The sequence below is a fragment of the Pelobates fuscus genome, chromosome 4, assembly GCF_036172605.1.
Source record: "Pelobates fuscus isolate aPelFus1 chromosome 4, aPelFus1.pri, whole genome shotgun sequence".
Lineage (NCBI taxonomy): Eukaryota > Metazoa > Chordata > Amphibia > Anura > Pelobatidae > Pelobates > Pelobates fuscus.
The window spans coordinates 91,183,400-91,206,608 of NC_086320.1; the positions used below are offsets into that span (position 1 = coordinate 91,183,400).

General features: G+C 41.2%; 1 protein-coding gene across 1 annotated transcript; it reads left to right on the forward strand.

The window, feature by feature from the left end:
• Window positions 1-573: 573 nt before the first annotated feature.
• Window positions 574-22,987, forward strand: SDR16C5 (short chain dehydrogenase/reductase family 16C member 5). The gene is made up of 7 exons (XM_063451381.1): window positions 574-680; window positions 2,508-2,854; window positions 8,670-8,801; window positions 11,043-11,142; window positions 16,330-16,474; window positions 20,529-20,654; window positions 21,843-22,987. Exons 2-7 carry the CDS (start codon window positions 2,534-2,536, stop codon window positions 21,934-21,936), a joined length of 918 nt encoding a protein of 305 aa, XP_063307451.1. The 5' UTR covers window positions 574-680; window positions 2,508-2,533; the 3' UTR covers window positions 21,937-22,987.
• The last annotated feature ends 222 nt before the right edge of the window (window positions 22,988-23,209 follow it).

Sequence of the window (23,209 nt, forward strand, 5' to 3'; positions counted from 1 at the left end):
CACAGATGTACACACAGACACATAAATACACACAAGTGGATAGAAACACACATTATATATACACAAACACACACAAGTAGATACACACACAAACAAATAGATACACATACAGACACAGATATACACATACAGACACACAAATAGATACACATACAGGCACACAGATACACAGGTATACACATACAGTAAAAGTGTATTTAAGCACCTACATACACACAGACAGATAGATTCACACAAATAAACACACATGCAAAGTGCATTTTTTTTTTTTGCCACCCTCCGGTGGCTTTCCTGGGGTAAGGTCGGCTGACTCAGGATGTTGGGAGTCTGAGAATCTCCCCCTCTCTGGCTCTTCCGCGCTCCACTTTGATAGCTGAGGAATTGACTGTCACTTCCTCCCGGCGCTGAGATCCTTAGAGTGGCCCGATCTCGCTATTAAAGCGCCCCTGAAGTCATATTACCCTAAGTGCAAGGGCCACCCGATGGCCTCCTCAGCGTGCTGGCATTGCCGCCCACAACACATTCGCGGTCCGGGGATGAACCGCCCGCCTCCTAGTTACGCCACTGGGGGAGGTCTGACGCTCTGTCTAGTTCCTGTATTTCAAGCTACCGAACATTTAGGGATATTTTCGTTGCGGTGCCGTCATCGGTCCCTGAATAGCGCTGCATAGAAGGAGGCGGTGAGTATCATTTAATTTCTCTCAGTGCAACAGAATAGAATCTCAGAATTCCATTTTGCCAATTCTGCAGGAGAATGGTCACACTCATCCCCAGCGAGCTGCTGTCAAATCCGTTAATCGTCATTATATGGTTTGGGGGACTTTGATACATTTTATATAACAGTTTGGCAATTCCAAATACCTCGATCCACTCCTAAATTAACTACTACCAGGTTTACACACTGAGGAACTCGCTATCACATACATGTACCAATCTTATTTTGCTGCCATATAGCAAATACGTTTTGTTTTTAAACAGGAAGAATTCTTACAGGGTTAGCTACTGGATTGACAATTTAAAATTAATGTCAAATTTCAGGTCAGAACAGCCGACCTGGATAAATTCTATAAATCAATTATGGTGTCAGCTCAGATAATCTGTCATTATAGTGAATAGACCCTGTGATTTCTTTTGTTTACAAGACCAAAGTTACAGGACATAAATTAGGGATGTGCTCACTAAACAGTGTATTGTGGTGCTTTGACACCTGACTTGAGAAATGTTGGTCAGAGTAGCACAATTTAGGAAAAAAGTTTTAGGATAATTTTGACAGGGAGACTTCACTGAACACAAATATTAGTGTTTCAGAACAGTAAAATGTATCACAACAGTGATATCGTCAGTGAAAGTGCCGTTTGTGTGTGAAAAATGCAAATAAACTTTCTGCCTGGATTGTCAGGCTGGTCCATCAAATTGTAATTAATAAAATTACTTAATTATGTAAAAATATTATATAAATATATATGTAAAATGATATGTGTGTGTGTGTGTATATATATCATTTTTTCTTCATTATTTTTATTTCTATAAATATATATGTGTGTGTATATACTATACATCTATACATACACATACGATATCTCACAAAAGTGAGTACAACCCTCACATTTTTGTAAACATTTTATTACATATTTTCATGTGTAAATTTGCTGTCCCCTCAAAATAACTCAGCACACAGCCATTAATGTCTAAACTGTGGCAACAAAAGTGAGTACACCTCTAAGTGGAAATGTCCAAATTGGGCCCAAAGTTTTTAATATTTTGTGTGCCCACCATTATTTTCCAGCACTGCCTTAACCCTCATGGGCATTGAGTTCACCAGAGCTTCAGAGGTTGTCACTGGAGTCCTCTTCCACTCCTCCATGACGACATCACGGAGCTGGTGGATGTTAGAGACCTCGCGCTACCCTACCTTCTGTTTGAGGATGCCCCACAGATGATCAGTAGGGTTTAGGCCTGGAGACATGCTTGGCCAGTCCATCACCTTTACTTTCAGCTTCTTTCTGCAGGCAGTGATCAAAAGGGCAAGGGAAGGGTTAAAACAATTTAAAAAGTAATAAAATTACTTTTATAGCACAGCTACAGTGAAACCTAAAATGGCACACAATGTTGCAGCACCGATCCCTCTCTCTCCACTTCTCTACACACACACACAGAGGTGGAGGGAGGAGGATCGGAAATCCCAGTAGCACTGTGATCTGGCGTTACTGTTAGTAAATGACGTAAATTTTCCGTGAAGGGTCCTTAACGCAAGGACAAGCTTGATGGAAAATTTCCGTCTTTGGTCGGGAAGAGGTTAACAGGCTTTTGATTTTTTTTAGGATAGCTGCATTGAATTTTATGCACAAGTCTAACAGAAACAAGTCTTACATAAAGGTAGAGATGTAAACATTTTTTTTGTTTTATTTTACTGTGTTTGTGCTACAAAATAAACACGCTCTAATATTGCATCATAGTAACACCTTTCCTGCTATATTTTCTTTAATAATTGTTTAATTGTTTTCCAGGTTGCCACTAAGAAAACATTGCGAAGATGAATTTTTTCTTTGAGACGCTGAAAGTTCTGTTTCTTACAATTTACTTGATATTTGAGTCACTCATCTTGTGGATAATTCCTTCTCGGAGGAAGAATGTAGCTGGTGAATTAGTGCTAATTACTGGAGCGGGCAGTGGAATAGGACGGCTTTTAGCACTGGAATTTGCCCGTCTCGGTACTACATTGATTTTGTGGGATATTAATCAAGAAGGAAATAAAGAGACAAGTAGGCTAGCCAAAGAAAATGGTGCCCTCCGAGTACATACATACACATGTGACTGCAGCAAGAGGGAAGACGTGTACAAAGTGGCCGACCAGGTAAAATCACGTAAAAAAAAAAAAAATATTCATATACACATACACACACACAATGGTAGGGGTACCTATGAGAAATGGAGCTTCTGCATTAATCAGAAATGATGCACCCATGTCAGTTTTGCCTAACTTGTGCCACTGCAGGGTTTAACTCCGTAGACCTAGCAGAAGTTCCTGCTTAGGAAATTCCAGTTCCCCAGGTTTAGTAGCGGAGGTCAACTATATTTCATTGTCTTTGTATGTACACTGTACAGTGATGACAATAAAGCTAAATCGTAAATTGGGAAAATGCCTTTGAATCAATGCATCTCTATGAGGAAATATTTCTCCATCCAGAGCGTGCAGACGGTGAACGCCAGTGCTGATCTAGGAACCACCTCAAGTGGCCGTCTGAGTGACAGACCCTGGAGGTGTTTCTAGGCAGCAATGTAAAGACTGCCTTTTCTCTAAAGAAAAAAAAAAAAGGCAGTGTTTGCATTGAAAGGCCTTCAGGGACATGCTGTAGTTATCAGAACCACTACATATAGTTTTTATGGTTCTAGTAACTATAGTGTCCCTTTAAGTTGTATTTTCATGACAGGTCACCTTTAATTTCATGGAAGTTTTAATTGGTTGGTATATCTACTAAACAGTGTTTTATTTTTTGTTTTTTTGGCAGTGGAGGGTCCCTTCAATTTAAGGGAACTACTGAGCAACTTGTATAACCATTCATGACATTTCATTCACCAAAATGTGTATATATAGTGGAAAACCTAGAAAATATAAGCATACGCTTTATATGCTCATTTATTTAATGCATAATAAAGTGTTCCACAATATTTGACCCTCACAGGTGACTTTGTTTCAAAAATGTGGCAGGGTTTCTATTATTTGTGTAGGATGGAATTAAAGCGGCACTGTCATGCCGAACTTACCTTTCCTCAATCTCTTCCTCTTCTCCCCCTCTCTCAGGATCTGTTCTTCTTTTCTTCCTGTCTTCTTTAGTTTTCTTTAAAATCATAAGACAAAGTAGGGACTCTTTGTCTTATGGAGGATTTCTCCGCTTGACCAGCTCAGACCAGCGGAGGAGCAAAGTGTGCTTCATTTCCGCTGGTCAGAGCAATTTTCCCATGATCCCTAGCTTTCCTCCCTGTTCCCACAATGCTTCCTGTCAGTATTGCCGAACGTCCTGTCACCTAGACAGAACGCCGTCAAAACTGCCGAATTGCATCCTAACAGAATGAGCACTGTTTCTCCATTGGTGTTAGGAAGCAATTTGGTACTTTGATCGTATCGGAATTTCATTCTAATGAATGAAACTCCGATCCTATTCATTGCCGCGGCTGCATCTTGCAGCCGCTTAGTAGATAACTCCCTAATTCCCACGGTTTCAGGGAGCTATCTACTAAAAGGCTGAAAGACCTAAATTGGTCTTTCAGCCAACTTTACTAATACTAAGTAAAGATTACTTAGTATTAGTAAATAATATGCCCCTACTCGCTATACCGTGAGTAGGGGCATGTCTAGTAAGCAGTGAGCAGCCTGTGGCTGCTCACTGTAAAAAAAAAAAAAAAAAACTAAAATAAAACCTAATAAAACAATTAGGGGGGGGGGCTACTGTCCTCCCCCCCCTGGCCCCCACCCCTGCGCGGTGGGTGGGGGCCCTAATAAAACAATAAGGGGGGGGGACACCTATTGTCCTCTCCCCGGCCCCCACCCCTGCGCGGTGGGTGGGGGCCCTAATAAAACAATAAGGGGGGGGGACCTACTGTCCTCCCCCCTGGCCCCCACCACTGAGCGGTGGGTGGGGGCCCTAATAAAACAATAAAGGGGGGGGACCTATTGTCCTCCCCCCCTGGCCCCCACCCATGCGCGGTGGGTGGGGGCCCTAATAAAACAATAAGGGGGGGGACCTACTGTCCTCCCCCCTGGCCCCCACCCCTGAGCGGTGGGTGGGGGCCCTAAATGAACCCCCCCCCATCAAGGTGACTAGGGGTCCCAAGCCCCTAGTCACCCCCCCACCCAAAACATTCTATCCCCTACCTACCCCCCTCACCCTAAAAATAGTGAGGGGGGAATAAAATAACTAACTGTAAAAAAAAAAAATTTAACTTACCATTTGACGTCTTCCTTTTTCTAAATTCTTCTTTCTTCAGCCCCCCAAAAGGCCAAATAAAAAATACAATAAAAATCCATCATACCCGTCGCACTTTAAAAAAAAAAAAAAAAAACGAGCGCAAACAAAAATTAATCCATGTTCACCCATGGAGGGCACGCCGCGTACTGAGCTCCGCAGGGCGGGTCAAGGCTTATAAAGCCTTGCCCCGCCCTGCAATTAGGCTTAGAACACACTGATTGGTTGGTTTAAGCCAATCAGAGTGCTCTGTGTCATTTTACACAGCGTGGGAAAATTCAAAAGAACTTTCCCACGCTGTGTAAAATGACAGATCACTGTGATTGGATGGTTTTCAAGCCATCCAATCACAGTGCTCTGTGTCATTTTACAAGCGTGGGAAAATTCCAAAGAACTTTCCCACGCTTGTAAAATGACACAGAGCAGTGTGATTGGATGGATTTCAAGCCATCTAATCACAGTGCTCTGTGTCATTTTACACAGCGTGTAAAACAGCTGCTCACTGTTTAGTGGACATGCCCCAACTCGCGGTATAGCGAGTAGGGGCATTGGGGAGATTTTAATCTCCCTTGTGCTATTATGGGGGTCATATTGACCCCCATAGAGTGAGGGGGGGACCTGGGGGGCATATGAAGTGGTGGGGAGCTCTGCTCCCTGCCGCTTCTATAGTTACATATTACAAGGAGGGAGCTGCACGCCGGTAGCTCCCTCCTTGTAATAAACTGAACGAACAAACGAACACTGATACACAGTGTTAGTTTGTTCATCTGATTTTTTTCTATTCATTCATTCGTCTGTCTGATGAATGAATGAATAGATGAAATTCCCGTTCGCATGTCCAGGTGTTTCACTGGGCATGTGCGGGAATCTTACAGTCTGTGTAGTGTGGGTAGATGACGTGTCCCACAGGGACTTCACCTACCCACACAAAGATGGCGGCGCCCTGAATATAGATCGGGGCAGAAGATAAAGAATAAAAAATAGGTAATGTGGGGGGCTTAGGGGCATTTGGGGGTGACTAGAAGGTCGATTGAATGTAGTGGAGGCGGGTTAAAAAAAAAAAACGGGATTCGGCATGACAGTGCCGCTTTAAGACATCTTCGGACTATGGAACACTGCATTCAACGTCCTTAAGACATGAGTTAACTGTTGTTTTTTTTGTTGTTTGGTTGAATATGCCTCCTTACTGCTGCACCTACTTTACACTGCAAGTTATTAGAGTTTATTGACCAAAGTCCTGTTCCAAACACAGCTATCATCACATCATCGTAATAGAGAAATTAGATAATCAACAGAAATATTTCTGTTCTTTATAATGAAAGTTCCACACAAACACAAGAATCTCATCAGAGGCAAACAAAAATGGGCAATTGTACTTTAAAGGAACACTTTGATGTATGAAATGCATGAATTTCTACATGGTGTATACGGTGTAAAATATATTGATTTACTCACTTCTCCTCTGTTCCAGAGCCACTTTGTTAGTGTTACTCTTTGCGTAACATCCACATCCAGGCCTTCCTCGGCTCCACCTGGTCTTTTCTTTAATTTGACCTTCTTGGGGCGCATCCCAAAGCAGAGCAAATCTCAGTGACGTCAATTTGTTGGCTTCATTTCCAGTGTGCCAGCGTCAGAATGGAGTGATGACACTCCGTTGCTATACTCCCAGGGAGTATATGTATATGTAACGTATAGACAGAACCGTATACGGAATCTAATGAGCATACATTGTTTGGGGCATGACAGATCCCCTTTAAGGTCTACAGGGGTTTCATGGCTTTAGTAAAAATAATCCGCATCAGAGATTAAACACTCCGTTGATTTTATTTTTTACAGTTTGGTAGAATACCCCATTGAAAATATGCCTTCTTTTATTCCTGCATGCTTTCATTGGGGGTACATCTAAAATATCAATAGTTCCTCTTTTTATATGGGGAGATTACTCTGTAGCCATAAGTGAAAAGGGAAGAATTGGTAACTGTAGGTAACATGAAAAGACGATATTCCACAATCCTATCCCCTCATTTGCATTCACACTGACAATCAACTTATACCTCCCTTCATTCACATACACACTGACCCAAAATGCAAATACTCCTTAATTTACACACACTCACCTGAGCCCTAATTTTACCCTTGTATTAAGATACACAGACACTACATGACTTGGGCACTCTATCAAAAGGAAATGCGGTTCACGTGTGTTTGATGTTGTGTGTACTTTTTTTTACTAATAGCTGGAAGCCTGAATTGTGAATCCAGGTGAAACAGTTGAAGAATGATTAATTGAGCTAATTTTAAAGCTACATAATGGGTTGCTAAACGAATGCAATGTAAATTATTTGTATCACTGCCACAAAATATTAAGAACCACTGACATAAATAATAGTAATCGTGTGCTTGCATTGCACACTTTATAATCTCACCTATCTGATGCTGATTTGGTGCTGCTCACCAGTAGAATGAGAACATCTGTAGGTGCACACCAGGATTTGAATTGATGGCTTCAGGTTGTATGCAAATGTTACCAGTGCACTCACTAACTAAATGAGTATTGCTTTCACTTTTGCCACTCACCCCTCCTTCTCAGCATTGGATGTTATTGATATAGATCTCATTTTTTCTTTATTCCAGTGCTCTCATTACCAGGTGTTTTAGTAGAAAAATGTATTAACCAACAACTGAATGGCTACATTTGGTTATACATGCTTGTATGAGTGAGTTGCATTATACGGTATGAGGTCTTTCCTGGTTCACTTTGATGTTCGGTACAAAGTACCATCATAGAGAAGCATTTGATTGGTCGAATTTCCAGGCTCAAAGCATATGCGTGTACTCTGAGCGAGAGAGGACAAGGAGATTGGACAGAGGAAGGATAATGGGGTGGCGAATGCATTGGCTAGAAATACCATAGTAAGATCACACCACAGCAAGAATATTTCAAGACGTGCTGAAAATAAGCTAGTAGTCCACTAATGTTAGAAGTAATGGAAGAACCTTTCCCCTTTTTATTTTTTTCATTTCTTTCCTTTTTTCTGTTTCTTTTTCTGTCTTCTTTTGTTTTTCTTTCTTTTGTTATTTGGATCAGCTTAAGCATATGATGATATGGGATTTTTGATAATGTTATTTGGCAATGACATAAGCGATCCCAATGTCTGATGTTAACAGAAAAAAAAGAATAAAAAAAAGATAATGGGGTGGACAAAAGGACGAGACTAGGGGAAAAAATTGAATAAAGCTGAATGTAGGGAGGCCCGGGAGGACTGATAGCAGGCACAGCCAAAAGAGGGAGGCAGTCACCAGTATTTAGTGCTCTCTGATGACATTTGTAATGTCTTCACAGAATAGACATGGAGTAGTCCAGAACAGAGCTCCAAGCTGCCTAAGTCACATGTGCAGGGGTGTAACTAGCTGCCGGCTCAAAAGTGTATGTTTCTTTGTATGTGCAGTGTTTCAAGCAGAAACCCTGTGCATACAGATTCCTACCTCCATGACCACTTCTCAAAGTAGAAGTGGTTATGGATATTGGAGTAACCCTTTAGTGCCTGTTTAGATTGGTTAAAATTTACAAAGGATGCAGGCCATAAGCAACTAGGTAAAGTGGGATGGTTACTCCTGCTCAATGTTTAAGTTTATTTTTATTGCATTACATTAATAATACAATAACCTTATCGTACAATTGTTTTGCTTTTTTCATTTGGCCAGGTCAAGAAAGAAGTTGGAGATATCACTATCCTAATTAATAATGCTGGGATTGTAACTGGAAAGAAATTTATTGACTCACCGGATTCTCTGTTGGAGAAAACTATGCAAGTGAACGTTATGGCACACTTCTGGGTAACTCTCTTTTGACATTCTATAATGCTATTTATTGCAAGAATTAATAGTACACTCTGCAAGGGAGTTCTCACAAAGAATAACCCCATTTTTATTTCTTTTTAAGAATTGTTAGGATTCTTATAGTAAATTTGGGTGTCACACTAACCCCCACAAATGTTTTTGTTTTTATGGAAGAATGGAAACATAATTATATGTAGACATTAAAGGAAGACTTTAGTGTTAGGAATAAAAACATGTATTTCTGACACTGTAGCCCTGAAGGGGCTGTTTAGGTTACCGGCCTCCCTCCGATCTTAGTAGAAATATAGGCTTGCATGTTTTATTACATTTCCTTATGACTTCTAATCTTCATGTCTAGAAAAATTATCATCCCATAAGTTTAGTATTTGATCACTGTTTCGACAAGTATGTTAAGTCTGGCCACTTTATCTTAAAATTGTTTGTGCAGAGCCCTCCAAATGCTTTACAATATTATGTCATGTAACCTGAGCACTCGCACTTGCTGTTGGGGTACTGCTAGGGATGCACCGAAAATAAAAATTCTGGTCCGAAACCGAAAATCCAGGATGCCCTTGACCAAAAACGAAAAAAGGACTTTTTTCCCCAAAATGGTTTGTGTAGGTTATGTGTATGGAATATAGTGAGGTGTGGGAAAGGGATGTAGTGTGTATGTGTGTAGGTCATATAGTGTGTGCAAGGAACATGGTGTGATGCAGTATTGAGATGTAGTGTGTAGGTTATGTAGAGTGTGTAAGGCACAAAGTGTGGGGTGGGCTAGGGATGTAGTGTGTGTAGGGCACATAGTGTGGGGTGTGATAGGGGTGTAGGGCACATAGTGTGGGGTGGGATAGGGATTGCAGAGTGAGGGGGTGACAGGGGGCAGAGCGTGGGAGGAAGGGGGTGACAGAGCATAGTAGGGAGTAAAAGGTGACAGAGGTTAGGGGAGGCGGGGGTGACAGGTGGCATAGTGAGGAAGTGACAGGTGGCAGAGTGAGGGGTGACATAGTAAGGGAGGGGGTGCCTAGTGGCAGAGTGTGGGAGGGAGGGGGCGACTGGTGACAGAGGGAGGGGGTGACTGGTGGCAGAGTGAGGGAGGAAGGGGGTGACTGGTGACAGAGTGAAGGGGTGACGGGAGATAAAGTGAGGGAGGAGGTGACTGGTGGCAGAATGAGGGAGGAAGAAGGTGACTGGTGGCAGAGGGAGGGAGAGGGTGACAGAGGGACTGAGGGAGGGGGTGACTGGTAACAGAGTGACTGAGGGAGGCGGTGACAGAGTGACTGAGGTAGGGGGTGACTGGTGACAGAGTGACTGAGGGAGGGGGTGAATGGTGACAGAGTGACTGAGGGAGGGGGTGACTGTCACTCTATCACCCCCTCCCTCAGTCACTGTCGCCAGTCACCCCCTCCCTCAGTCACTCTGTCACCAGTCAGCCTCTTCCTCCCTCACTCTGCCACCAGTCTGAGGGACTGAGGGAGGGGATAACATAGTGACTGGTGACAATGACTGAGGGAGGGGATGACTGGTGACAGAGGGTGTTAGAAATACTTTTTTTTTTTTTCATTCCCTGGTGGCCCTACCCAAGCTGCAGCTCCGCCGGGTGTGAGCTGCAGATTGTGCTGTATCTCGCGATATCCATAATTCAGAGCGTTGCCATGGTAACCCATGGCAATGCTCTGATTGGCCAGAGATCTCGAAATACAGCACAGTCTGCAGCTCACACCCGGTGGAGCTACAGGCTGTACTGGCTCTCTCCCAGTGCAGATAAGAGGGTCCATGCACCCGGCGGCATATGGGGCAAGCCACCGGCCCCCTCCTGATGTCAGCACTCTGCTACTAGCTCGCAGCAGGGTTGAAAAGATAAAATAACTACAGTTCTGGGCGACGGGCGATAGGAATTGCGCATCCCTGGTAATTTTCGGCAGATTTGCCCCCATTTTCGGGGGGAAATGGGATAGGTCCATTTTTGGCCGAAATTTCGGTGCATCCCTAGGTACTGCAAGCATGTTTTTGTATCAAAGAAATGAAAAAAGGATAATTACATTTTTTAAAAAGGTGATTTTAGTCACCTTTTCTCCCACGTCTCATGGGTCTCTCTGCGGCTGGCTACGCCTCCATGGCTGAAATAATCAATCTTATTAGCATTGGGAGGCTGGGAGATATTGCAGGAATATTAATAAAACAATTTGAATTGTTTGTATAAAAAAAGTGATTGCTATTGGTATTGACCTTATTTTACAGACCTGTAAAGCCTTCCTTCCAGCAATGATGGCCTCCAACCATGGGCATTTGGTTAGCATTGCAAGTTCTGCTGGACTGATTGGAGTCAATGGACTAGCAGGTAAACAAAGCAATATTCTGAATCTTCCCACTGAGTTTGTATGGTTCCTTCCATTCATTTCAAATGTGATTTAAATACTATCTGTCACCCAGTCAGGGATTTATAATATGTACATAAAAAAACCTAAAGATATTTGTAGATATAATTATGCAGGTATTGAATTCAAGAGATTGTGATTATTTTTCATTATCTTGTAAGTGACAATTCTTTAATTCGGGGTTCACTGGTGTACTATTGTAGGGTTTTTTATTGTTGGTTATTTTAGGAGAGCTATAGAAAGATATTTCTAATTTGAAACCATTTTTTTGTTTGCATTTATTGCACAATATATTCAGACTATAAACCAGTTTGAGCAGAGGTGTCATCTACTCTTGTGCAGTTATATTAAATGTTTTGGTACAATTCTGCCGAGTATGTTTTAATGGTAAGAACAGTAATCACTTGTTGGGTTGAATCCTGCAACATGCTAGGTTTCTGGCTTTAATTGAATTAGACCAATGGTATTAGAAAGCAGACGGCCTGACCCTCACAGAAAGTAAACCTAAGTGATAGATACACAATAAACTTACAAACTAGAGCCCAAAGTGCACAATTTATCTTTATTTAGCTGTGGAATATGACCTTTGAAATGGTTAAAGGATATTAGATTATCAGAAGTATGTAATCTCATGACTAAAGTGCAATGTGCGTATATACACAGACAACCTGAGTATGTTAAAACACGTGTCAGACTAAAAAAAACAATTCTATTCATCCGTAGATTTATACACAAAAATATGCAAAGCAAATGTGTAATAAATGGCGCTAATTACAACAAAAAACTGCAGCTGAAATACACTGGGGGATTAATCATGTCAAACCCACCAATAAACAAAAACAAACACAAACAATACAAAATAGCGTACAGCGCATATAATAGTATGGAATGTATTATAGGTCCGTACCCTTTACCATATCAAAATATAGTGCATATAAGTGGCCCAAAGGTGTGTGTATATAAAAATGGATATACCCAATATTCTGTAATAGGTATCACTGCAAGGGTAAACACAAACACTATCATAGAGCAATACTGTATAGTCTTTATAATATATGGTAATAAAATCAGAAGAAATCCTAAAGCCCAGCCGTGACCCCAACTCCCCATCCAACTACCACCCTATCTCGCTACAGTCATTTGCCTCCAACTCTCTGCTTGACCCCCTTCAGTCTGGATTCTGCGCTGGTCATTCTGTCGAAACGGCTGTGACCAAAGTATCCAACAATTTAATTGCTGCTTAATCTCGCTGCCATTACTCTATCTTAATTCTTCTTGATCTTTCTGCTGCCTTTGGCACTGTTGATCATCACCTCTACCTCTCCCAGTGCTCTTTCAGTGTTTCTAACTCTGCCTCTCCCCCCCCAATCACTCTCTGTCGGCGTCCACCAAGGTTTTGTCCTTGGTCCCCTACTGTTCTCTATCTATACCGCCTCCCTTGGTAAACTCATCAGCTCCTTTGACATGCAAATCTACCTGTCCACTCCTGATCTCTCTCCGTCCATCTTGACTCGTGTCTCTGACTGCCTCTCTGCGATTTCCAACTGGATGGCTGCTCACTTCCTTAAACTCAACCTGTCCAAAACAGAACTTCTGGTCTTTCCTCCCTCAAGTGTTAACACTCACGTGTCTGTCTCCCTCCAAGTCAACGGCGCTACCATCACCTCTACCTTGCAGGCTCGCTGCCTGAGAGTTCTTTTTTTACTCCAACCTCTCCTTCACCCATCATGTCCAATCAATCGCCAAATCCTGTCGCTTCCATCTCAAAAACATAGCGCGCATCTGCCCCTATTTAACGCCAGATGCGGCTACGCTGCTAGTCTATGCTGTTGTTCTCTCTCGCCTTGACTACTGCAATCCCCTTCTCAGTGGTCTTACGTGTTCCCAGATTGCACCGCTGCAATCTATAATGAATGTGGCGTTGAGGCTCATTTTCCGGTCCGCTCGCACCTCCCATGCCTCCCCTCTGTCAGTCCCTGCATTGGCTTCCAGTTAGATATAGGGCTCAATTTAATGTTCTGGTGCTTGCTTACAAGTCCCTACATAATGCTGCTCCAACCTACCCATCCTCCCTAATACACAAGTATGTCCTGTCGAGGCCCCTATGTTCTTCCAAAGACTTTCGTATATCTTCTGTCCGTACTCCCACCTCTAATGCTCGCCTCCAAGATTTCTCCAGGGCTGCACCTCTTCTGTGGAACTCCCTTGCCTTCTCCGTAAGACTTTTACCCAGTCTCCAAAAAATCATTGAAAACTCACTTCTTCAAGAAAGCATATCAATTAAACTGTTAGCAGGTTTTTATCCCCCACCCCCCATGACTCCTCTCTTGCAACTGTCAAAATTACCTACTAAGCCCTCAGTGAATACTTTTCTAACAACCTGCTTCGTACCCATACTTTTACCCTTTGTGTCACTATACCCCACTCCCTCTAGAATGTAAGCTCATTGAGCAGGGCCCTCCACCTCTCTGCTCCAGTACGTCCAGTTGTCTGGTTACAATTACATGTCTGTTAGTCCACCTATTGTACAGCGCTATGGAATTTATATATAAATAATAAAATTAAAATAATATTAATAATAATAATATAGTTATCATACTCATATTTCTCTGAGCCTGTCTTAATAACTGGCTTTGATAATTCAGCTTTGGTGTCATTTTATAGCTTCAGGTGAAGTTTTAAAGATGACTTGCTCCTCAGTGGTGAAAAACAGGAAAGGCAAAACCAATTAAGATAAAAGTAGATAATATTTATTTCAAAATGTAATATTAAGGTAACTGGTGTGCCAAAGTCCAGATTTCACAATATACAGCAAGCACAACGCGTTTCAACACTTTTCATGTGTCTTCCTCAGATGCTATCTGTAGATTTATGTTGGATATGTAAAAAAATATATTGCTGGAAATTGACTATTTTTTGTGCTAATATTATTTTGCACGTTTTTATTTTCAGTTAATATTGGCATTGATATTCCATGTACCAGGTGCTTAAAGGGACACTATCATCACCAGAACAACTACAGCTTATTGTATTTGTTCTGGTGAGTAGAATCATTACCTTCAGGCTTTTTGCTGTAACCACTGTCTTTTCAGAGAAAATACAGTGTTTACATTACAGCCTAGTGATAACTCCACTGGCCACTCCTCAGATGGCTGTTAGAGATCCTTCCTGGGTCATGGCTGCCTAAAATTCATCCAAACATTCAGTATCTCCTCCCTCTGCATGCAGACACTGAACTTTCTTCATAGAGATTCATTTATTCAATTAATCTCTAAGAGGAGATGCTGATTGGCCAGGGCTGTGTTTGAATCATGCTGGCTCTGCCCCTGATCTGCCTCTTTGTCAGTCTCAGCCAATCCTATGGGGAAGCATTGTAATTGGATCAGGCCACCACTCCTAATGATGTCAGCAGACTGCTTGTTTTTCTGAGGCAAACATGCAGAGTTACAGCTTCAAGCTTGAATACAGTAAGATTTTGCTATATTTATGGAGGCATGACATTTTTTTAGAGTTCATAAACTCCTCTTTGACATTGGGCTTACTACTGCCTTTATTTACCAGCTGTCACTGGCTGTTTGCTGATTTTAAATATTCTGCTTTCTTTATTGTTTTCTTTTTAAAATATAAATGGCATGATTGGAAAAGATTCTACATCACCAAACTTGATGGGAAGAGATTGCACATTTCATTGGTTTTTTTTTTGTTTGTTTTTGTTGCAAACCAACATTACTACTTACACAAAGCTTTGGTTATCCTGTTTAAAACCATCTTTGGATAACTCTCTTTCATTTCTGACCTTTACGAATGCCTATCAACGTTTCAAGAGTTTCTCATACTTTTTTGTTCCGAATGTCACCAAACATTTGCCCAATTTTCTAGTCTTCATATTCTTCTTCAAAACATATCTCTTTACCTGTTGATTACATGGTGAGTCAATACTCAGTGGCATTCATTAATTAGCCGAACCAAAATCCTAAATAGCCCTGATTTGCACAGACATGTACTGGTTAGTTTGTGAACGCTCATCTTAAATACAGTGTGCATTATTCATCTAGATGAAGTGGCTGTGGTGGCAGGAGTCCCTGAGTGCTGTTTTACCTTCAGATGTTTTGAACAATTTAACTACGAAGATGGTAGGGTCAAAAAGTTGATCCACCTGACCTGACAGCTCTACTTTCTCTCTCCTTCCTCTGACTGCTATACACTTTAGAATGGTTTGCCTCGCTGGAGATAGGTAGAAACCATTAAGTTTCAGCCTATCACTGGCCACCAAGGCAAACCTTTCTGGAGTGTACCATAGTCAGAGGAGAGACAGGGAGATCAAAAGGACCCAGGTAGTCAAATTTAGAGTTAGACTGTTTGAAAACAGTTTAATCCCTGGCTCAGTGACTTCAGCCCCCTTAACAACTAAATAAGATTGAGTTATTATAAGGACTGGAGTCAGATGTTCGTTAATGTAATAATATCCAGACTGTATTGCAGAATAATTGTACACTGTCTTCTCTGGTGTTCCACCATGACCTGTGACTATTCTACTATTCTTGGACCACTGGAAAGGTTTGGGAATCATCCGTATTCATGTTACTGTAGAAGAGATGAAGACCAGTCCCTCATTCAAAAGGGCACGTTATAGTTGCAATCTATGGACATTGTCCAATCTCGCAAATTGCTAATAGGTTTAAATGGTACCAGTTGTGTGCTTCTGTCTTAGGCTGATGGTGTATGGTAGATTTTTGACACTTAGTGTTGTGGTGAGAAGAACCAGCTTGCCACATACAGCCTAAGTGAGATAGGTGGAAAGAGAGAGAGAGACAGGGGGACAGGCACCCATGCAGGAGGACAGATTGATGGATAAATATGGTCTGTGGACATATACGCTTCTAAATCTGAAAAGAGCATTATTTAAAATGATCAGCTGTCCTGAGATTTCAACTACCTAGATACCTAATAACAATCTACACAAAACATATTTATGCTAAATTGTTAACACTCATTTACCCAGCCTCCAGTCCCACTCTTACCTTTTTTACGTTGTTTATTTTGATACCTCTTATTTTATCTATACAATTTCACTGCTTTAAAAATGACTTTTAAAAATTATAAAAAATTAGGAATTGGAAATAAATTGCTAAAATGTCTTGCTCTTACAGATTACTGTGCCAGTAAGTTTGCTGCAATCGGGTTTGCCGAGTCTATTGGTCTTGAAATGTTCGCTCTGGAGAAGACTGGAATAAAGACCACTATTGTTTGCCCCTATTTCATAAACACTGGAATGTTTGATGGATGCTCAACCAAGTAAGGCCATCTGACAAAAAAATATTTTAATGCTGTTGTTTCTTTGTAGTAATACTGTAGTTCTGCTATATTTAACAGAATAATCCAGCATTATAAATATTATTGCATTTTACGTATTTAGTCTTCTAGGTCCTCTTTCTCTGGTATTACCTGTAAATAAAAGGAGGAACTCATCTGCATCTCTTCTTCAAAAAAGTGCAGAGAAGGGCTACAAAATTGATAAAAGGAATGGAGCATTTAATTATGAAGAAAGGTTAAAAGATTTAAATCTCTTTAGTTTGGAAAAACAGCACCTCCGAGGGGATATGATAACATAATACAAATATATTTGGGTCCAGTACAAACCATTATCTGAAAATCTATTCATAAACAGGGCTATACATAGGACACGAGGTCACGCATTTAGGCTGGAAGAAAGGAGATTTCCTCTAAGGCAAAGAAAATGTTTTTTTACAGTAAGAGCAATAAGGATATGGAATTCTCTAAAGAAAAGAAAATGTTACTTGCGCTTTCTCCTTAATCCCTATGTATATTTAGACAAATGGAGGTCATTTAGTTGCTCCAATGGCCATTGGAGGGATGCCCGCCTGCCAACGTCAAGGCAGACCCCCCTAAGCGGGTCCTAACACTGACCCTTCAGCCTGCTTCCTTGAGCTTCTGGCAAAGATATCTCTAATGAGACAGAAAGGGGTATTTTTTATATACACCCCTTTACTTATTAACCCTTAATAGGGAACACATGGGATGGGTAGCAGCATTGTAACCAGGCTGTGTGATACAAAGTAAATACAAATACAAAAAGAGAAGTCCTGCGCTTAAGCAGCAAGGACTACAACACACATCAGCCCCAATATATAGTAAAAACCAAAGAAAAGAAAATGTTACTTGCGCTTTCTCCTTAATCCCTATGTATATTTAGACAAATGGAGGTCATTTAGTTGCTCCAATGGCCATTGGAGGAATGCCCGCCTGCCAACGTCAAGGCAGACCCCCCTAAGCGGGTCCTAACACTGACCCTTCAGCCTGCTTCCTTGAGCTTCTGGCAAAGATATTTCTAATGAGACAGAAAGGGGTATTTTTTATATACACCCCTTTACTTATTAACCCTTAATAGGGAACACATGGGATGGGTAGCAGCATTGTAACCAGGCTGTGTGATACAAAGTAAATACAAATACAAAAAGAGAAGTCCTGCGCTTAAGCAGCAAGGACTACAACACACATCAGCCCCAATATATAGTAAAAACCAAAGAAAATAAAATGTTACTTGCGCTTTCTCCTTAATCCCTATGTATATTTAGACAAATGGAGGTCATTTAGTTGCTCCAATGGCCATTGGAGGGATGCCCGCCTGCCAACGTCAAGGCAGACCCCCCTAAGCGGGTCCTAACACTGACCCTTCAGCCTGCTTCCTTGAGCTTCTGGCAAAGATATTTCTAATGAGACAGAAAGGGGTATTTTTTATATACACCCCTTTACTTATTAACCCTTAATAGGGAACACATGGGATGGGTAGCAGCATTGTAACCAGGCTGTGTGATACAAAGTAAATACAAATACAAAAAGAGAAGTCCTGCGCTTAAGCAGCAAGGACTACAACACACATCAGCCCCAATATATAGTAAAAACCAAAGAAAATAAAATGTTACTTGCGCTTTCTCCTTAATCCCTATGTATATTTAGACAAATGGAGGTCATTTAGTTGCTCCAATGGCCATTGGAGGGATGCCCGCCTGCCAACGTCAAGGCAGACCCCCCTAAGCGGGTCCTAACACTGACCCTTCAGCCTGCTTCCTTGAGCTTCTGGCAAAGATATCTCTAATGAGACAGAAAGGTTTTTTTTTTATATACACCCCTTTACTTATTAACCCTTAATAGGGAACACATGGGATGGGTAGCAGCATTGTAACCAGGCTGTGTGATACAAAGTAAATACAAATACAAAAAGAGAAGTCCTGCGCTTAAGCAGCAAGGACTACAACACACATCAGCCCCAATATATAGTAAAAACCAAAGAAAATAAAATGTTACTTGCGCTTTCTCCTTAATCCCTATGTATATTTAGACAAATGGAGGTCATTTAGTTGCTCCAATGGCCATTGGAGGGATGCCCGCCTGCCAACGTCAAGGCAGACCCCCCTAAGCGGATCCTAACACTGACCCTTCAGCCTACATGCAATAATTGCCTGTAAATTAAAGGAGGAACTCCCACCTTTTTCTCACGGAGTTTAAAAAGCAGTAAAATCTAATTATAAGCGTGTCTCCGAAGAGATTGATAAGTGCTTATCATTTGATTTTACTGCTTTTTAAATAGTTTTTTTTTATATGTTAAATAAATACCATTTTTTTTAGCACTTTACCTGCCTGCTAGTTCAAGATTCAAGATAGGGGAGTGTCACCCTTAAATATTGACACCAAGTGTTCCCACCTTAGAGCCAAGACATTAATAGGCTCTTAAGAAGGTGAGTCCATTTGTAATATACCTTTGACATCAATGGTGTTTAAATATACTACTCTATAAGCTCCTTCTGTTTTGTCTGCTTTATCCTGAGAGATAATTCTGTGAGAAAAAGGTGGGGTGCCACCTATATGAGCACCATTGCGCTTCAATAGAGCCTTAATCCTCAGGCTCTGAAAACTGTGAGTTTATTCTCCTATTTACTTTTGTACTCCATCTATATATCAGTATGCTCTTATTCCTCTATTTATGTATTCAGGTACATCCGAATCTCTACACTTAATTTAATAAGGGGTAAGCAATTATTGCATGTAAATATAATCAAGTGCTCCACTCATTTATTATGATTTTATCTTGATATTTGTTGCTTTGATTTTGTGTTCAGGTAAGGGGGAAAGGTATTCCCTCAGGGGTGTTAAGAGCTGCTATTATTTTCTAGACACTCTGTAAGCGCTTTCTCACACACTTACTCCTCGTGAGTTTTCTTCTCTCCAGGAATTTGATAAATACTTGCAAAAACATAACATACAGGGGTATAATTTCTAATTAGTGGGGTAATAGCTGCTTTGAGAGGGTTATTGGTGGGCAAGCCACCAAAACGGTGATTTAAACACTATAGGGTCAGGAATACATGTTTATGTTCCTGAACCTGTCGTTTTCCATTAAGCCGCAACATCCAGTCTGTTTTTATAACATTATAACATTTCACTTGATTTTCACATACATTTAGTGCTAATGGCTATAGTGTTGTTTAATGAGAATGGAAACAAAAAAATAATGTATTAGCTGTGAGATTTGGTTTTATCCCATTTATGTAAGTAAAAATGTATAAAATACATGACACAATGTATTCATCATTCAGTTTAGAATTTAAAAAAAAAGATAGAGCTGATAACTTTTTTTGCAAAAGTAGTTTGTATGTGTGCTTATTTTGAGTCTAAATACTAATTAAGATCTCGACCACTTCCTTAACCCTTTAAGGACACATGACATGTGTGACATGTCATGATTCCCTTTTATTCTTGAAGTTTGCTCCAGTGGCATAGATTTGGTGTATGCCGCTGCCGTGTCACTGCTCAATTTTGTGCCATTTAGGACTTAAATCACTATATTTATGCAGCCCTAACCACATCTTCCCATGGCTGAGACTCACACAGCCTTCCTACACAATTCCTGAAAAAATAAATATTTTTTAGGTTTCCATATTGCACAGTGTGTTTAATCTAGAATTCCTTATCTCTTGCTTTGCTAATAGTTTGCTATAGCCTGCCACCTGTGTTAAATTAACCGAGCAGGCGATAAGCACTTCTACACTAAACACACTGAGCTGATTGAAAGTGAAACAATTTTGTTCATGTTGTCTGTGTAAGTCACAGGCAGGGGAGGTGTGGCTAGGTCAGCATCAACGAACAATTATTCTCCTAAATGTCTGAGTATTGAGCTGTAATACTGCAGATGCATAATCTATAAGCTCCAATACAACTTTAGCTTAATTAAGCAGTTTTGGTGTAAAACAGATTTTTGAAAACTTGGCAAATTTATTGCACTTTATATAATTATGTTTTTCCTGTGTGTAATTGGCAATGCTTTTTACAGGTGGCCAAATTTTATGCCAATTTTAGAGCCTGAGTATGCCAGTAAAAAAATTGTGGATGCCATCCTGAAGGAGCAGGTGTATCTGATTATGCCACGCAGCCTTTACATTATATTTGGTTTTAAAAAGTAAGTGATAATCACCTTTTGCTTCAATACATTGGTCACTATAGGAAACAAAATGTTAGAGGTCACTTTCACTGTATAGTTTTTATTCTCCCATAACCATCACTACATCATTTGTAAGCCCTGTAGGAGATAGATGGTCTAAAATAGAGGAAGCATTGTACCCAGCAGGCCAGGACTGGCCATCAGGCAAACCGGCCAAATGGCCATGGACTGAGGCCGGCAGGGGAGATCATAGGAGCTCCCCTGCCGGACCATGCAGGGCTGGATCCTGCTGTGTGCCATAATGAGCCGGTAGGGAGATCTCCCTCACCGGCCCACCGGCAGTGATATGTAGCAGGTGGCAAGAGAGAGAGGAGACCCACAGGAGCTGTAACTTGCAGTTCCGCCGGGTTATACCTCTCATGAGGTCGGAGCGTTGCCTACACACTGTCACCCTCCTACGACACACTATCACCACCCCCATACACACTGTCACCCTCCTACCACACACTGTTACCACCCCCACATACACAGTGACCCTCCTACCACACACTGTCACTACACACACATTGTCACCCTCCTATCACACACTGTCATCCCTCACACACATTGTCTCCCCCCACAAACACACACTGTCACCCTCCTCCCACACAATGCCATCCCCTCACACTCACGGTCACCCCCCCTCACACACACACATTGCACCACTCACACACACACACTGTCACCCAACCAACCCGGCACCCCACACACACTGTCACCCTCCTCCCACACACTGCACCCCTTACACATACTGTTACCCCACACACCTTTGAGGAGATGCTGATTGGTCGTGGTTGCAACCTCCTTGCCACCTCCTTGACCATCTCAGCCAATCCAATGCTTTCCTATCTGGAGGCATTGTGAATCGCTCAGATCATCACTTCTGATGATGTCAGCCAAGGAGGCAGATCAGGGGCAGAGCCAGCACTTGCAGACTTGAATAAAGGTAAAACTTTACTATATTTAGAAAGGCAGGAGGGGTGGAGGGGAAGAGAGGGGAGGAGGATAGTGTTTTTAACACGATAGGGTCAGGAATATAGTTTTAGGCCATTTTTTATTGTATTTTTTCTTTTTTTCTATATACTGATTTTACGCTGTGATTTGTTTTCTTTACTTATTACAGAAAGGTGTAATCTCTCTTCTGTTTTGTTTTTTTCTTTTTTTTAGCATTATATCTACAAAGCTTGGTTTTGTTCTTGGTGACTACTTTGGAGCATTTCACTTCATGGATCATTTCAAAGGCAGAGTTAAAAAGGATTAATATCAGCTTAAAACTATGTTTAAAATGACAAATGAATGTTTCTATCTACTAATGAACTGTATATAGCATTGCTTAAGTGCATTCCAGTAAACATATATTCCCTGTCTCGATGCTTGAACTAGACTAGGGGTAGGCAACTTATGGCACGTGTGCCATGCACGGCACTCGAGGTGTCTTTCCACGGCACTCAAGACTACAAGAGCCAAACAGATTCTGGCCTATCAGGAGTCCCAATGAAACTTCAGATATCTGCTAATACGGAAAGGTGGAGAAGGACAATCAATTTATACATTGCAGCACGTAGAGGAAGTGATCTCAAATCCCTTCATTCCAGCACTTGTGAATGGGAATCCACACTGGACTAGAGCAGCCCGCAGCTCCTGTTGCAGCTCCTGTCCTTGACCTACACCTGGCCAGCCTGGTCCCCCCTGGAACCCAGGGAAGCCACCCCCACTGCTAGATATACACAGAAATGCAGAATAACTCACCCCTCATACAAAAATTACGAACAGCCCCCACACACACACACACAATCTGCACAGACGTAACACCACTAACAATCCACATGCATGCACACAACTCCACATGCAGCCTCTCACACGAAAAAAACACAAGCAGTCCCACACATATACACACTGAACACACAATGTGATATATCCATCCACACACACAATTCCACAAGCAGCCCCCAAACACAGCCCACATTCACAGGTATCATACATGATACCACAAACTGAATATATACAATACAATAGCTCATATACACACAAAAACAACGATACAAAGCAACTGTAGTATAAATAATACAAGCAGAATACGGTAACATACACACTTATATTTAAAAATATAGGACCGGCAGACTACGGGACATTACAATTCTATTTCGGCACAGTGCTGCTAAAAGGTTGCCTACCCCTGAACTAGAGAACAATGTTCTAAATACAAGTCACCAAAAAAATATGTTTTATACTGCCAGCAGTTGTCAAACAAGTTTTGAGCTTTCTTCTCTCGATCTTTACCTGGATCTGTTAGTGATTTTCCATTTACTAAAATAAAAAAAATATTTTATAATATATGTGATTTTTTTACTGATTGTTGTAAAGAAAACAAATGTTTGTAAAAATCCAATGAATCAGTTGAAAACAGATTATTAACAATAACGTTCAATACTTCTACTGTATTATTCCATGTTATCATTTAGAATGCATTTCCAATATGTAGCTACTTATAAAGCTTAAAATAGGTTCAGTGATACAAAGGGCAGGATGACGTT